This window comes from Taudactylus pleione, unplaced genomic scaffold (genome assembly GCF_031769625.1).
Source record: "Taudactylus pleione unplaced genomic scaffold, aTauple2 ptg000128l, whole genome shotgun sequence".
NCBI lineage: Eukaryota > Metazoa > Chordata > Amphibia > Anura > Myobatrachidae > Taudactylus > Taudactylus pleione.
The window spans coordinates 3,747,296-3,765,097 of NW_028284530.1; the positions used below are offsets into that span (position 1 = coordinate 3,747,296).

At 41.2% G+C, this 17,802-nt stretch overlaps 1 protein-coding gene across 2 annotated transcripts in view; it reads left to right on the forward strand.

Annotated features, from left to right (window-relative positions):
• Positions 1-17,802, forward strand: part of FLNB (filamin B) — a 240,370-nt gene that overhangs the window by 170,651 nt on the left and 51,917 nt on the right. For both annotated transcript variants that reach the window (XM_088472690.1, XM_088472691.1), the window contains exons 23-27: positions 1,964-2,126; positions 4,405-4,565; positions 6,034-6,201; positions 14,119-14,242; positions 15,335-15,491. In XM_088472690.1, coding sequence (XP_088328816.1) covers positions 1,964-2,126; positions 4,405-4,565; positions 6,034-6,201; positions 14,119-14,242; positions 15,335-15,491 — 773 coding nt within the window. The remainder of the gene's footprint in view (positions 1-1,963; positions 2,127-4,404; positions 4,566-6,033; positions 6,202-14,118; positions 14,243-15,334; positions 15,492-17,802) is intronic.

The following is a 17,802-nucleotide window of genomic DNA, read 5'->3' on the forward strand; positions in this document are numbered from 1 at the left end:
GGGCAAAAAATGAACTAGGGCACTACTACGGGGCATAAAATGATCTAGGCAAAAATTATAGGGCATAAAATAACCACTGTGGACAGAGGAGTCTCTCTAAATGAATTGGGGAGGAGTACTGTAAGAATATTGCTATGGGGTCCGCAAAGTTCTGGCTACGCCATTGGTCCCACCTCCTGATGCTCATTTGCATAATCGCAGCATTAAGCAGTGGGAGGATGTGATTCATGGTTCCACTACCCCCATACCTCCCTCATCATCTCCTCAGAAAGGATGTTGATATATATTCATTTTAGTTTCATAACCTCAAACCACAATTTTTTTCTATTTCCAGTTTTATTTTTTTCATTTACTTTGTGGTTACAGAAGTATTATGTCTATGAAAGAGAAAACCACAACTGAGAGATGACAAAGAAGCATAGTCATATATTTAGAACATACTTTAACATAATTTAATCACGGACCTTCTTTTTCCAAGGTTAAATGCCCAATTTAACAATCTCTGCATCTGATTGAATTACAGCTGTCTCTGTAAGCAGTGGGCTAGGTATGGCTCACATATCTATTACAGATGCGTCCACATTACATTTAACCTCTGTGCGTTACAAGTCATGTTACACACAATGCATGCGCGCCTTGTCACTTGGTAGTGTTGAGGGCCTTTTCGTGCAACTTTTTCACTTTGGTTCGTCTTATTTGCACAGCGATGCAAATAAAACACACAAGCAGCTTCTTTTGATTCTTCTGCCTATATTCTGTGTGCAACTTTGGGTATATCTGCATGTGAAATACTATGCAGTGTCAGCAGCTTTAGCATTGTAACATAGCACTTCGCATGCAGATACACCCGCAGTGGCACACAGAATATAGGCACACTGCATATCATTTTAATCAGCAGAAACTGCTTGTGCGTTCTATTCGCATCACTGTGCACGAAAAGATGCTCGCCACTACCAAATCACGGCATGGCGCGACCAGAATGGCTGTTTAACGGGCAAGGAGGCTAGATGTATGTGGACACATCTGTATATAATCACCTACAGTGTCAGTCTTACACAGCCTGAGTAGGAAGCTGGTGGGAGGCCCCACCCACCTTTCCTCACAGCTCTCACTGGCTGGCTGACACCCATGCAGTATCTATTCAAAGCTGCTCCCTTACAGCAGAGAACTTTTATAAATGAAGGCTTCATACTCATGTAATGCACTTCAGATCTCGTGTTATCAACACCCAGAAACTACCCCCCTTCCCCCTTGAGGGGACGGTGCCGTTTTCCATTTGATGTAAAGGCACAGGGTTCAGGACAGTCTCTCTCAAACAAACCAAATAAATTAAGTAAATAAAATAAATAAATGGATATGTAACACTGAAAATGTGAGTCCACCTATTTAAATTCACATTATCAAATCTAACAAAATAAATATATATGCACAGCTTTTTGTTTAGACATCAAAACAAAAGTACTTTGATTTATTGTGTATAATTCATGACATCAAAAATCCTTTAATATTCAGTGCTGCATAATGCAAATTTTATTTGCTCATTTTATATGCTTATGAAGTGTGGAATATATATAGGGTCACTCGTTAGTATTTGAGCCTCTACCTATTTGAAGCATATGTATAACTTCAAGTGTAGGCACTGGTTAAAAGATATATGTTCGCATTCAACATTTTGGGAAGTGAAATAAACTGGTCCCAAATATGATAAAGATACTAATCGAAAAAAGAGCACCAATTAATTTGATCAAGTTCAGGTAAGGCCGATAGATGTTTCTTATGTGAAGATTGGCGATTAGGAGACGGTCTTTCTGGCCAGTGACTTCACAGCCCTCGCGTTTTCTCTTGCGTCACTGAGCTTAGTCAGGGATAAATATTCACCTTCTGATTTTTGTCAGATCTATGCCAGTAGTCATAGTGCTTGTTATGGCTTACATTTCTAATATTAAGTTATTGTGTTTTTAAGGTGTCCATTCTGTAAAGGTGACTTATGATGATGAACCTGTACCTAAAAGTCCATTTAAGGTGGGAGTGACAGAAGGCTGTTTTCCCTCTCGTGTAAAGGCGCAAGGTCCCGGACTTCAGGAGGCTCTCACAAACAAACCAAATGCCTTCTCTGTAATAACAAGGTAAGGAATAATTCACCTCTTCTTAAAGATAAATTAAAATGGAAACAAAAATTGTCTATTTTATTAGGGATGTGCAGGCTCGGATTAGTTTGGATTTTCCCGCCAAGTTCCGATTTTTCCCGCCAAAAATCGGGTCTCAGAAAAAGGCAAAACGTCATCTTTTATGGACAAACATCATCTTTCATGGACTTTTGTCCAGAAATAATGATGATTGTCCATGAAAGATGACATTTTGCCTCTTTCTAAGACCCGATTTTTGGCGGAGAAAAAAAAATAAATCAGATTTTTGGCTGGAAAATCCGATCTAATCCGAGCCTGTAAATCACTATATTTTATATTTTATACATGCTTAAATAGGCAGTATGCCCCACTACATTATATCTCTGCTCCAGAAACTCAAGTATATTTTCTAAATAAAAAAGTATCTGGCCTCCAGGCGTTATTTGCATGACACGTTATGAAGCTTATCACAAGTACAATTAAACCGTTATGAAATTCACCATAATTGGGGACAAGTCAAATGTTGTTAATAGCATTTTTGCTATCCTTCAGTAACCTACAGGTGGCACTCTTCTAATTGCTGTGTTTGGAGACCTGAGGGTGTCACAAGAACATACTACACCCCGCCGATTACATGTTATAAATGATGAGTGTTAGCCAGATGCTTGCAAAAAAAATAAATATATATATATATATATATATATATATATATATATATATATATATATAAAAATATATTTGGTTAATTATGTTAATATAAATTTTTACTTATTCCAGTGGGGTTTTTTATTAATAAAGAATATATAACTTATTACCTCAGCCTGTTTAAAATATGTATAGTTTGCAGTGCTCCCACAATGCATCTCTTTTACCACACGTTTCTTAGAAAAGTGGTTTAGTAGTAGCGAGGGTGGTTCCAGTGGAGCACGAGCTCCGGGTGCCAAAATGGACAGAGGGTGCCATCCAGGATACCAGAATTCATGAAGCGATACATAGTATAATGGCTGCCTGTTAATTTTATCTTGGTTTGTTTGCTCTATATTCTAAAAAGTTACGGATCTGAGATCTGCTTCTACATTTCATGCTCCCTCAAGTTGCCCAGATTGCTTCCCCTCCAGCCCTCCCTTCTTTGTGATCATATTCTGTCACCTCCCGTTTCCTGTCAGATTGATTACATTTGCTTCTCACCTCTTTAATTCCCTCCCCTCTCTACCCTGTGATTGGCTCTTTGTCCCTATCCACTCCTTTCTTATTTGCTTCTAGCACGACCCCTCTCTGACTCTTGGCCCCTCCCCTCTCCTTTCTTTTTGGTTTCTGTCACTACCAGTCTCCTCTCCTTTTCTTATTGGCCTCTGTCACCCTCCCCTCTCTTATCAGCACTTTCCTCTCCCCTCTCCTCTTTGATACCCTTCCTCCGTCTAAAAATTTTACTGCTTTGCTATTTTAAGTAATGGAGGTGTTCCCAGACATGACCACAAAGTGTTATTTGAAAGGTATTTTAAACAATATTAGGAGACATGAAATAATAATAATGGTGGTAGACAGAACATGATTAGTAGTACTCACATTAATATATTGTAGGTGCAATGTATATTTGCTAAGTAGTAACATAGATGAGAATGGAGCTTCCCATAGGTGTTCCCACTCCAGTGAAAGCTGCTTGGGGCAGTAATTGCAGTAATAAGCTGTGCACCTGTAAAATCTCACTCTAGCACATGTATTCTGTCAATTTAAGTTAAATGATCAGAATATATAATACAATCTCCTCTATAACAATGATTTAAAGGAGATAAAAGTTAGATCCGAGGTGCTATACATAAATAAAGCCGTGCCAAAGCAGCTACCCCTTAATGTCAGATAGTGCATCAACGAAACATTCTATTCCCCCAATGGGACCTCAATGCCCAGCGTGATACTGCTACTGTTTGCTGTTTTTCTCTTCACTTCAATATTCCCCCACAGGCTGGCCATACCCCACTGGCACAGTTCCATACAGGGAGGGGACACTATGACATGCACTTTCTACGGGCGCCATGGTTACTCCTCTGAATGTACTGTGTTTTGCTCAATACAGAACACTATATTGAATCAATCATTCCAATTGCATTAATGGACAAGTATTATATGTTTATAACTCCTGTCTAGTTTGCAGAATGATCTTATTATAGTCAAGAAACAAACCATTACACTGTAGATGAACTTGGTGCCTTATGCTGGGTTGACAAATATTAAGGTTGAACTATTTTGCCTAAATGACTTGTTGAATGTCTTATTGCAGAGGTGCTGGAATTGGTGGTCTGGGAATTACAGTCGAAGGTCCATCAGAATCCAAAATGTCTTGTAAAGACAATAAGGATGGAAGCTGCAGTGTTGAATATATCCCTTATGTCCCAGGAGAGTATGATGTGAATATTACATATGACTCAGAGCACATTCCAGGTATAATAAGCTGTGTGGTTCACTAGACTAAGCATGGTCTATTTTACTGTAAATAGATAAAGGATTCTCCAATATATGAAGTATGGACTTCATGGTAACTTAATAAGCAGCAGGGTCTATGATCTAAGCTGCAGCTATATTTTATGGTAGATACTGTATATTGCTGTCATTTTGAGTCAGATGGCATTCATTTTAATTGGAGCAAATACAGTATAATCTAATGTAATGTGTTTTTTTTCTCTTCGCATGTAACCTATTTTCTATATGTGTCAATGTCCTGGTGGGGATACGTTCAGTATCCCAGCACAGTGGATGCCAGCGCTTAGAATCCCGGCGCCGGAATCCTGAATCTAAGTAGTGGGGTTGGGGGGAGGGCTTGGGTTAGGTTTGGGATGTGGGGAGGGGGAGGTTAGGTTTAGGCACTAGGGGGAGGGGGTAGGTTCAGGCACGGGGGGGGTGAGGGTTAATAGAGGGGGAGGGTTAGGATACCTACTGACAGCTGTCAGTATCCTAACCTTATCTAGATGCCGGTGTCAGGATTTTGACCGCCGGGATCCCGAGCGCCGGCGTCCCGTACCATCCCGTCCTGGTGTACTGAGAGCGAATTTATATTGTGTGTTTTGAAATTATTTAGCTGAATACTGAACATACAATAACAAGTGCGCTTATACTTAACCTAGTACAGTATTTCATCTGTGTGATCCTTTATTGCGATACTAGGAGGGAAGTACTTCTGTAAATGAGCAGGCACAGTTTGAATGACAACTTTGCAAACTTGCTGTGCTGAAATGCATTGAATGGATGGACTTGTGCACAGATGTGCGACAGTGATATCACAATAACTTTGAGATATTTGCTAATTGCATTTTATCCTTTGGACAACCACTGTTACTTAGATAAATTATTTTTACCCATTCACCCTACTGGTGGAGGTTCACCCCACACCCATCAGCAAGCCTCAGAATCCTAACAATGACCGAATTGCAGCTTTGCAATGCTAATACTGGCTGATGGGTGAAGATACAAATGATGGTTCTGGCACTTTAAAACTGGGTGCTAGTTTCAAACAAGGAGCCACTCCCTTTCCCCCTGCATCATCATAACTTTTTGCACATCGAGGATAGGTTTAGTGGATTAGCCAGTTCTGACCGTAGCTCCTGTTAACTGAGGGTCTTTTTGCTCTCTTACTGTAGTGGCTGGCAGTCCTTGGATGTAATGTTCCACAAGCTGGAGACACACATGTTGCCTGAGCCTGGCCTAGTATTCTCTACTGTTGGAGAGCTAAACTGTTTACTACCTGATGTGACAGTGAATATTAGAAAATGTGTTTCATGAGGTGTTCTTCTCATAGCCAGAACGTCTTAGGTTTTGGTTAGAGGTACAGCAAAGATCCAACTAGATACCTGCATGGTTGTGTGAGGAAGGTTGTGACCAACTTAAATGTGTCTTCCTTTTCGTCATGTTCTAGGAAGTCCTTTCAAGGTACCTGTAAAAGATGTTGTAGATCCCAGCAAGGTGAAGGTAGCTGGCAGCGGACTGGGCAATGCCGTTCGGGCTAAAGTCCCCCAACAGTTTACGGTAGACACCAGCAAAGCTGGAATTGCTCCTCTTAACGTGGTGGTGGCTGGGCCAAGAGGTAAGGAGTATTCGCATAATCAGAAACCGATGGGTGCAAGTAGATTAATCTTTGTTGATGGTTGTTTTTCCAATAAAATTGGTATGCATTTTAATATTAGGCTTGCTAAGCTGTTCATTGAAGGTTTTTTTTTAGTTCTTTTAGTGGTTACTTCCTAAAAGTGTGTGTGTGTGTGTTGCTACCTGTATCAGTTTTACCAGAGCCTCCCATCGTTATCTTGAGCTGTTGGAGCCTCTGCTTCTTCCAGTGTCAGTCTGTGGCTTTCCTTTTGGCTCCATTCCACCACTAACATTATGACCGTGCCCTTCCTTACTCACACACTATGGTAGAGGTCACAGCTTTCTACGAGATCAGCCCATCCATCTCCTGAAATTTGTGCTGCTGTGAGCATTCTGATTGGCTACACTCCATGCCCAATACAAAGCTGGTGATGTGCGGGCATGTAGAAACTAAAGATTGATAACACAAGTGGTGGTTTGACTCTAATCAAACTCCTTTAAAAATAGTCTCAGAAGACCTGTCGATTAAAAATTTATTATACATAATATACATCCCACCAGTGGACTAACTTTATATTTAAGGAGGGCTGCATGGGATTCTCAATAGAGTTGATGTCACTCAAACTGATGTCTGATTTCGGCCGCTGCCAGCATGCTCATAAATTTTCACACAATCACAGCTGCACTAAAACAGCCTCTAGGTACTGCATAGTCTGCAGCTCCTACAAGAATGTAAGCCCGGTAGCTAGCAATGTGGGCTACTGGCTCTTAGTACAATCGCTCACTGGACTGGCAGTCCCAGGGGGAGGAGTTTCTTGCCTCTGAGACTGCCAGCCAGGTGTAAGATTAATACTTAGAGCTTCCAATAGGAAGAAGCCACTATTAGTGCACTCCTGCCTAGCAGCCGGTCTATCTGTTAATCAGCTGCAGGTTTCGGGATCAGGGTTCCTACACTACCACTAAGTAGCGAATGCCAGGATGGGGGCTCACTGGGGGTGGTGTGCAGTCACAGATTTTACTGGGGGCTGTAGCCCCTAGGCAAGATCCACCCCTGCATCCCATGACAAATGCAAAACCATACTTCAGTAATAGTCATAGATGTAAGAATGAAAATTTTTGGCCCAACATAGCAAAGACCTTGGGGAGAACAAAATAAATAATATAGAATTTAGGATCCAGTCAAATCTATTAGCCAGGAGAATAGTTTAAGTAGCCATGGAAGATATTCAGCCATTCCCCTCTATAGAACGTTACTCCCAACAAGTTAGACATCACTTGTAATTTATGAATATTGGCTACTTGGCTCCGTGGATTTGTACAGCTCTGGAAAACACTATTCATAGTGTCATCTCCTTAGACAAATATATGAAGATACCAATCATGATTGCCCTTCTCTTGTATACCCACTTCGGCACTTACACTTGAGTTACAGTTGAACAATGTGTTTTTACGGTTAGTGACCCAGTTCCTTGACTGGCCCACAAGTGACAGAATAAGGTGAAGGATGATCTGGCCATCAGGGGATATTGCAAACCCTGAAAATTGTATAGGGGGGGATGTGACCAAGGGATGGGGGCGTTGACATGCCCCCGGGGCTCCCTGTACATGATGGGCTGCCGCAAAGCATCAGTACGTAATTGAAAGGAGCGTTAGGCTGTGGCGGGTACTCTATACCACCCCTCTTGGTGCCATCGGCCTGCACACTTACAATAGGAAGTCTGCTGAATTGAATGTCCAAATTTTACTCTTTGTAATTTTGAGGTACAGTTTTACATTTGTTAATTTGAAGTCTGATAGTGAAATTATAATCTGGCGCAGAATGCGTTATTTATGCGGAGATTGGAAGCAGGAAACGTCAGCAGGGTATTCGCTGTGGAAATGTTAATCACCTATAAATGGTGGTTTTCTTAGATACATTAGAGCTTGAAAAAGTTTTGACTGAAAAGTCATCTATTTTTGGACCGTAACGTTAATCTAATTTTGTGCTTGGATGTTCCTTTAATTGTTCCTCTTTAATTGTGGATCATGACCAATCCTAATTTCAACGTGCACCCTTTGCTTATCGAGTCTGTTATTATTACAGGTATAAGATGATACATTTATGGTATGTACCTGGGAGTAACGTCTACCATGACATGCAGTCTAATTTAGAGCCACTTCTGAGTAAAGTATATCAAACGGATGCTCAATCTGAGAAGGAAGTTTGAGGTGTAACAATCTTATGAGACTGGTCCAGACTTTATATAGCTATAGCAGCAGGGCCGTAACTAGTGTGGTTCGACCTGTGCCATGGCACAGGGCACCGCAGGGCAGGGGGTGCTGTTTGGACCTGTCAATTTTCCTGTTTTTACCATTCTCACTTGTAGCTTCATCTCCTTATATCCCCAGCATCTTCTGGCCTCCCCTAGCTCTTCCCTGGCCCCTCCCCATGAGACCATGGCCCTTTTTCAGGTGCACTATCTCATGTCCCTATTTAAAAATGGGGGGTGGGGGCACCAATGCTCTCTCTGGCACAGGGCACCAAAAAGTCTAGTTACGGCTCTGTATAGCAGAACGAGATTCTCTGTGACTATATATTTCCTGTTAACTGGACCACAAAGAATAAGCAGTCCAGGCTCATTCTGAATATTAATGTTGTTCTGTAAGGTGGCGCATATAACCGTCATTTATTTCTAGCGGATGAGGCAGAATCCCTAACGAAACGGAGCCCATTGAGAGCCATTTCAGATTTCTTTAAGGGTGACTTCAAGCGAGATGCAAACGAGCCAGGTTTGGACTATGTCATCTGCTCCAGGAAAAGTGGAATTCCAATAAGTCCATGATTTACCTTGTTTGGTTACTCTTTCATAGACTCAAAATCATTGTTTCTATACCACCTTAAATCTTCCAATATGCACTGGTCAAGAGATGATTTCACCATAAATTTTGAAAGGTGCGTTCCCATGTCTGTAAACGGCTATTGCCAAATCATTGGGCATTAGGTAAATCTTCAAATATACCAGACACACACTCACTGACAGTGACAGGACAATTTTAAGGGGCACCATTACGTTCACACAGTATAGGTAGCTGTGTAATTTAATGAGCTCTAGCAACATTCACTTGACGGCAGCCTATGAAATCACAAGCTTCAATAGCTTCTGTGGCATTGAATTACTGTCTATAAATTCATTAGGCCCAACAAATTGCTGCCCCATTGTGTGTAAGTGATAGAGCCACATTCTTATGGACAAATGTCATCTAGAATATTTCAAAATAGAATTTCCACTATAACTGGCTGGTGTATTTAATATTAATGTTTGTTTTTTTCAATAACTTTATTGCAAAGTTGACAAGTGTGCTTCATGGACTTAATACAAGTCCTACATAAGGAAAAAGTCAACATACCCATCCCATCTTGTAGAAATATTGGTATCTTTAAATCTGAGAGTGTTGGTGTTTAACACAATTCTCAAAGTTCACCAATAGTATGATAAAAAGAGAAATTCAAGCACCAATGTACTCTTTTTGTATAGAATCTTTTTATGTACATATTCCTGTCTCTGCAATGCCACTAACAGAGCTACATTTCTGACTGTAGACCAGATAATAGTATTGCTGCCTGTCAGCAGCACTGGACTCCCCCCAGAACCCCCCCCCCCCCCTGATTTACAACGTTAGACACATTACTGTGTGCAGGCAGTATAGCTTGTGTTACAGACCCCGTGGGAACGCACCTGAGATGCAGCAGGCTATCCCTTTGAATAGTGTCCACTGACATGTATTATACAAGTGATTACTGTAGTGAACATAGAACAATCGGGCCCTTGTGTGCACATTTTAACAAGAGTACAAGATTGGAAAAGTGAGAATAAACGTTTGATATCACAGGAGAATGTGGAGCTTGGTTTAAAAGCTGGTACCAATTGTCCTTTTAAGTCCAGGCTGTGTGTAAAGTGTGCTCCTTCTTTGCATTTGCCAAGCTGGCTAAATTTAAATGAACTTATTTTTAAAAGTAGAAAGTTATTTTTGTACAGTTAAAGTCTGTTTTCATAAGTTAAATATGCAAATTTAATATAAATGCAAATTATTATGGACGTGTGTTCCGGAGATCCAGAGGCTCACCCAGTGTTGGCAGCAGGGTTGGATTAAGGGCCACATGGGCCTGGGGCTAAATATATTCTAGGGCTTATGCTGAGAAGGGGGAGGAGCAGTGACCAGTGCAGTGTGGGTGTGACCAGTACTATGTGGGCGTGTACACGCCCTACACCAGGCCTGGCCAACCTGTGGCTCTCCAGCTGTTATGAAACTACAAGTCCCAGCATGCCTTGCCAGAGTTTTAGCATTCCGTAATAGCAAAACTATGGCAAGGCATGCTGGCACTTGTAGTTTCTCAACAGCTGGAGAGCCACAGGTTGGCCAGGCCTGCCCTACACGATCAGCCTCAATGTCCCCCTGAATACATCAAAATAGAAAAATAGCATAATTTTGGAGAAAAATAGAGAAATCCTTTTGTTACTTATGAATGACTGTATGGCCAGCTAGGCAGCTTGTCATCCTCATGCTGCCAAAATGATGGGCCTATTTTTATGTGGAGGCCTGGAGCTGTAGCTCCCATCTGCCCCATTGGTCACGGGAGGCTGATTTTGCTTGAAGGATTTACACCACACTGGCCACATATAATAAGCCCTTCTCAGCAGGAACTATAACGGCAGAGCTGCAATTCATGGTGGTAATTATCAGCTGCTGGTCTCTGGGTAATGACCAGTTACCATAATTAGTATTCCCCATCCATTAAATCATTCCTGCACCGTGTTTAATAACTAACGCTATGCATGTTAACCCAATATTCCCATTTTGTCATCGCAAGGGTTTCTATAGAGGAAGAGCGGTCCCCCTGTTTTGTAAAAGACCACCTACCAATGACGTTCCTGTGTTGTCATGCTTTCACACTAACTTAGTTGTCATTGGCATTTAAATGAAAGTTTTACTTGTACAAAATAGAAACCAAACTGTTTATAACTATGACGCTCTTTAGGCTGTGTAATTTGTACCAAAGTACTTTCACTGGATATTGCTATAAACTAATGAGAAATTTAGTAATACATTTGTGGGATTACACATTAAGGAGTGAGACCATGGCTTTTTTTTTATATTCACTTGGATACACCAAGAAACAAATTACTTCCTGGTTAAAAGTTTTGTAACTAGGATATGAGAGAATAGGATTATTGCATGGACTGAAACACCTGATCCTGAAGGATTTAAAGAAAATGAAATGTAAAATAATTGAATGTTGAATGTGACCATGGGTTAATTGTGAGACTAAACTGCCGGTCCTTTGCTGGGCCAGATTAGTAACGGTGTGCAGCAATGCACAGTCCCGCTTGTTGTGCTATCCCAACATGGAAGATTATACTGCGCCATCGCCGTTAATTGAATTGTCCTCTAGAGTACTAATGAACACTAGCTGCTGCAGTGCATAGATGACTTTCGTGGCTCAGTAGTACCATAGTTTATATAAATCCTCCTTTTATAAAATATGTTTGTCTTAGGACCTGATTCAGCAGAGGACGGAATTGTAACGCCACACTCATGCGGCTTTGCAATATCGTCCTTGCTAAAAGGCAAATACAGCAGAAGGTGTCCGATACCTGGGACCCTGGGATCACCATTGCAACCATCGGTCACGATGTTGGATGGTGCCGGTCAGCTGAGTAAACCTTGCTTACACAGGCTGGCGGGCAGGCAAGGCCAGGAATCTGCATCCATGGAGGAAGATCCTGGCCTTACCACTCCCGTTTCTGGGAATGTAGGCAGAGGCATACGGGGCCCTGCTTGCGATCACGTAGAACCTGTTCTGCACATGCGCAGAATGGGTCCTGCACACACGCAGAATCCCAATTATTGGGGATGAATCAGGCCTTAGTTTTCCTTTTGCTTGGATATCACCTAGAAGAATGTTGCTACCATATATGTGTTAATGTCCGTCTCTCACCCTAAAACTGTCTGCACAATGCAATTTTGTTTGGGCAATGCTGCCAATTGACCAACAGTTGTATTTTATCTCAGTGCTCATCATATTCAATCTGATTTGATTAGATGAGGTGTTGCTGGCATTTGGGTTGAATGGTGGCCTTTGACGCTGCTTGCATTGGGTGATTGTCTTTGGAGTGCAGGAGCCCGTGTCTGCATGGTGATTCAGAGCAAGATGGGAAGAGTCTGATCAGTACAATTGTGATCATTGATCCTGGTGTTTTGCAATCATGTTGCACAATTGTAACACAGCAGACATGGGAGACCTAAGTCACGGCCTTGGTGCAATCAGACAGTTGCCTTGGTTCCCTTATTGTGCTAAACAAAACTCAGATTAGACACAGCCCTTAACCTCCTGACATCTCACCTTCTTGGAACAAAATTAAAATAGTACAATCAATACATTTGTGCTCACAACAGACATAATAGATTACCGTCCACATCAATAGAGGTAATGGCCGCTTGAAGACAGCAAGTAATGAAATAGGTCTGAGTCACAATTTATTGCTGATAAATATGCATAGGAGTTTATAATCGTCTATGGTTTTTTCCTTTAACATTACGTTACCAAATGTGCATGCAGCATCTTCTACTGTGTTTGCGGGTCTTGGTGTAATGTCCTAATGAGATGTGTTCGTAATCTAGGATAGCTTGCTGCTGCTTACAAAATCATAATTAGGTGGCATGTGGGTTTCTTGGCTTCTTTTTGAAATAATGACTTTGCTCTTAATAAATCACTCTGATATATCTAGGTACATATAGGAAAAACTCCTTAATAATACTGAGGACTGCACTAACTGACTGCATAAACCTGGGTTAAACACACAGTGCAGGAATAAACTGGATTATTCCACTCAATTTCCAAATAAAATCCAAAGTGACTGTCCCAGTATTATTACAGTTCAGTCCTGCATCAACTGAACTCTGATTTTTTTTTTTATAATTTGTATACAGTTTTAAAGGGAAACCTTCCCCCCCCACACCTTTTCTAGGAATGAGAAAGTAGACTCTCCCTATAGTGAAATGGTTGAGTCTAGAACGAGTTGCTGTAAAGGACATGTGATGTCACAACCATGTGACCCGCTGCAAAAGGGGGAGGGGCAAAGTTCAGAACGGGGGCCAAAAGTGGCCCCTCGCGGGCTCGCTTCACTTACCACAGGTTTATATTTCCCCTCTATGCCCACGTGGATAGTAACACTGATGGCTGACCGGCCCTGCTGTAGCGGTCACGTGGTTGTGACATCAGAGGTCCTTTCTTCAACTTGGATCTAGGAACAACCATAATGAAATAGGTTGTAAGTTTGCTCCGGTATTGCTTGTGCATAAAGTTTTTTTTTTTCTCATAATGCAGAGCAACCTCCTTTCCACTGGTTTCTAGTTGCAGGGTCAGAGCTCAGCCCAAACTATGGCTGTCTCTTGAAATGTTCTTACTCTGCTATAGCAGACTGGAAACCTCCAACAGCAAGTGCACAAACAATGCAGGCGTTCAAAACATACAAAGTATTTTTTATTTTAAACCTAATAACAAATAATAATAATATACATTTTATCATACAGGAAACTACTTTTTTATTCTAGAAAAGGTTGGAATATATATATATATATATATATATATATATATATATATATATATGTCTTAATATACTCTTTCCTGGAGCATTGCAATCCCATGTGGAGCTGAGGCTATAACAAAAGAATCCTGAAAGTGCAGGGTATTATTCAGTGAATGGGAATCTTTGTGTCCTTTAAAACCCAAAGGATTTAAATTTTAAGGAGTTGTAATGGCCTTTAGCCTCAAAGCTGGTTTTGATCTGGGGACATAGTTGCTAAAGTCAGTTTCTGCAAACCCCAGCCCGTGTGTGTATTTAGTAATATGGATTTAAAAATGTTTCTCAATCTTTAGGGGTTGTGGAACCAGTGGACATAACGGATAATGGAGATGGGACACACAGTGTGGCCTATACACCTAGCGTTGAAGGTCCGTACACGGTGTCTGTACAGTATGCAGATGAAGAGATTCCAAGGAGGTAAATATAGTTCCTGGCTATATTTGATTAGGTCCAGTTCACATGAACAAGCTGCGAAAAGTAAAAAAAGAACTAACGTGCTCTGTATTTAGTGATGTGCTTTCCGTGCTTCCATTTTCATGAGTTGCCTTTATACAAACACTGTACAACTAGCCCAGGAGAAGTAGCTCATGCCAGGCTTTAACGTTTTAAATGCAGAAATGAGATATTAGAAGAACTTAATGGTGGGGTTTCCAACCAGGACTTTTCCTACATAAGATTCAGTTTTTATGAGTGATGAGCAAAATGAGCTAGACTGCACCATTTAATGTACATTGTGGGTAGATTCTATGATTATATCGTATTCCTACAATCTCATATCTAAGGATTTGGCTCCTGTTCTGCAATACATATAAACTAGCCGAGTCCGTTTTCCCGGGCAGGATATATACAATGTATTCTTAGGTACACAGCAACCTCTTCGGCTATAAAATATTCACCTTCAATACATGTTGTAAGGTGACCAGACAGTCTCTCTCACTTTGTCAGAAATTATTCATCACCTCCACATCACTGGCAGGAATGAATCCTGCTCCTTAACTCCCTCACCCTCCTCCTATTCTTTCTACATAAACAAAATCCCGTTAGGCAGTATGCGCTAATTGCTGCAAAATCAATATTATAGTTCAGACGTTTGAGATTGATGTTGAAGTTGTGACTTTGTATATTGGGGGAACTGAACTTTTTTTTTTCTTTTATGGCACTACTTGGACTACCTTGAATCTTTGGTGAAACACACAAAAAAAATGGGAATATATTCCAAGAAAAGTTGCATAATGCAATAGTCCACTTTTTAACGGGTCATTATCCATTCATCACTGATGAATTACTTCAAAGCCACTTTTAATTGGTGTTATTGAAATAACTGTACGACAGATTGCTAATGGAGATGCCACTGGAGGGCAGGCTGCATGTCTACCATTAATGCTCCAGTTCTATCAGAGCTGTTATAGAGGTGTAACCCCTTTAGTGCAACCATCGGAATACTAGTGTTCCATCAGAGACTAGAGTGTGCGTGTTATAATGATGACCTTTGTCTGAATTTCTGTACAGTCCTTTCAAGGTGAAGGTCCTTCCGACGTACGATCCCAGTAAGGTGACTGCCAGCGGCCCAGGGCTTAGCACCCATGGAGTTCCTGCCAGTCTTCCGATTGACTTCGCAGTGAATGCTAAGGATGCTGGGTTGGGAGATCTTTCTGTCCAAATAACTGTAAGTCAAGTTTTATGGATTCTGGATCTGGAAATATTTAATCTATAAATGAACTTCTTCATACTTCAATCTCAATATAAGTATTTGCAAATGAATGTGTGTTTTACACTGGGCAGAGTGTAGCTATATTGGGCTTTGGGCCTGATTCAGCAAGGAACGCAGACGCACACAATCGTCCGATGTTCGCGGTCTGCGCATGCGCCTGGGTCGCAGTGCGTCAACCGCTCACTGCATCCGCAAAAGCGAGCGCAGTGAATACTCAGACCCAGGGGAAAGTGATTGTCAGGAAGTGTCGTTTGTGGGTGGACACGGGGAGTGGTTGGCTGAATGCAGGCGTTCCAGTGCGTTCACGCCCCGTTACAGGGACGTGCATAAATTAGCCACCGAGATGCCGGACGCAGCCTGGCATCCCTCTGCTTGCAGGAAGTCTCTCAAATCTTGCGGCAGGGTCAGGTCTACCTTTAGTCTGCGTGCTGATCCGATCTTACTCGATGTTCCCGATGTTTTCTTGCTCATCAGTACGGCCGTTAGCGGAGGGTAAAAGGGGCGGCATTATGTAGTGCTGGTCATCTGCATATTAGTGCTGCGATTGCCGTGCGTATGCAATCATTAGCATATTCTCGCAGTGGCCGGGTGCGTGCGTTTGCATCCGTGTGTTCCTTGCTGAATCAGGCCCTTTATCATGCTGTAAAAACTCATAGGGGGGAGGGGGATTTATTCATTTTACTGCACCAGATAACAAGCATGAAACCCCTTTATCCTTGAAGCTGCACCTTCTATTCTCCTTTCTGACTGGAACAACAGTGCGCATATCCTGTCTCTAGAAGGGGCAGTGCAGCCGACATGCTCAGAAAACCAGAATGGGGACCTCTATAGACATAAACACATCCACCTCTCCTCCCCACAAAAAAATGTTTACTATGAGGCTAGGCAGCTGCTAGTTATGTCCCTGGCCCTATTGGTTGTCTTTCAGTTCTAGACACATTTTTTGGTGTATAGTTTGCATTTGCCACAGTTTTTACTGAGAATAATTCTCCAAATTTTGTTTAAACTTTTCCAGTACATTTCTGAGCTGATTAAGCGTTGCCCTATAGGAATTCATACTTCTTGTGTTTGTGCTACAGAACAATTTATTCTAACTCCATGAAAATATTCCCATGTTGTGATTACTGCCTTAATGGCCCGTTACCTGTTCACTAGATATAATATCTGTCTTGTTATATAGTATAATGTCCAGCAGACGCTCCCTCCAGTTCTTTCTCCTACCACTTCGCTAACAATTCTCTTTGACGGAATTACAATTTTCTTTGTTCCATGTTTATATCTGCATAGTTTACAGTACAATGACCTCTGAGAGAGACCACTTTTTTCTCGCTGCTGTTACAATTCTCACAAATGACACATGTATGCTATGTGACTATAAAAAATCCCACTGAGTATTTTATCGGTGTCCTTTTAATCCATTTATGTCTTCTATTGTTATATATAGATCTCCTACCCCTAATAATAGGCAAAGAATTGTATGATCGACATTCTGGAGCCAACATGTTAAATATCAACATTTTAAACCATGTCGACATATTGCTTGTCGAATCTAAAATCTATGTTGACGTTCAGAACATGTCAACATTCTGGATGTTGGAAATTCTGTCCGGATCCCTCTTAACACACACAGGAAAAGAACCCCAGCGCTAATAAGCTAGAGCAATCTATTACCAATGCAGCAGTGAAAAGGAGGTGATTGTCAACCTCACCGACACCAATAGAACAAAAAAACACTGCGCTCTAGTAACTATGTTGTGACATAGACAATACTACACATGTGTATAAAAATATAGTCTAAACTGACCAATTTATTCAACCTTAATAGGATTAAACACATACAATACAATATAGATAAAATGCTAATACCTATGAGTTGGATAGAGGACTGGAATTGATCAGGTTCCTAGTCCACATAAACATAGATGATGTACCACTATATCAATAGGTAGAGCTCTAAATACAAATAATAAATGACTAAGAATAATAATGGCATAAAAATATATCATTCGACTATTACGTGTATCACAAGTAAATGCAAATTGATTAGGACACGTAAGACATTTTCATAATCTGGAGAAGTTCCCATTCAAATCCCTGCAGGCATTAATATATCCCGTGTATGAGGCACTTATAGGTAAATAGCAGTGGAATCTATAGATGAAATAGCATATCCCGGGAAGGTCACAATACAGCCTGAGTACCTGCCGCAGACTGAGACTCCTGTCTCTAATCAGACCAAATGCCGGGGATCATTCGACTCCGTGCC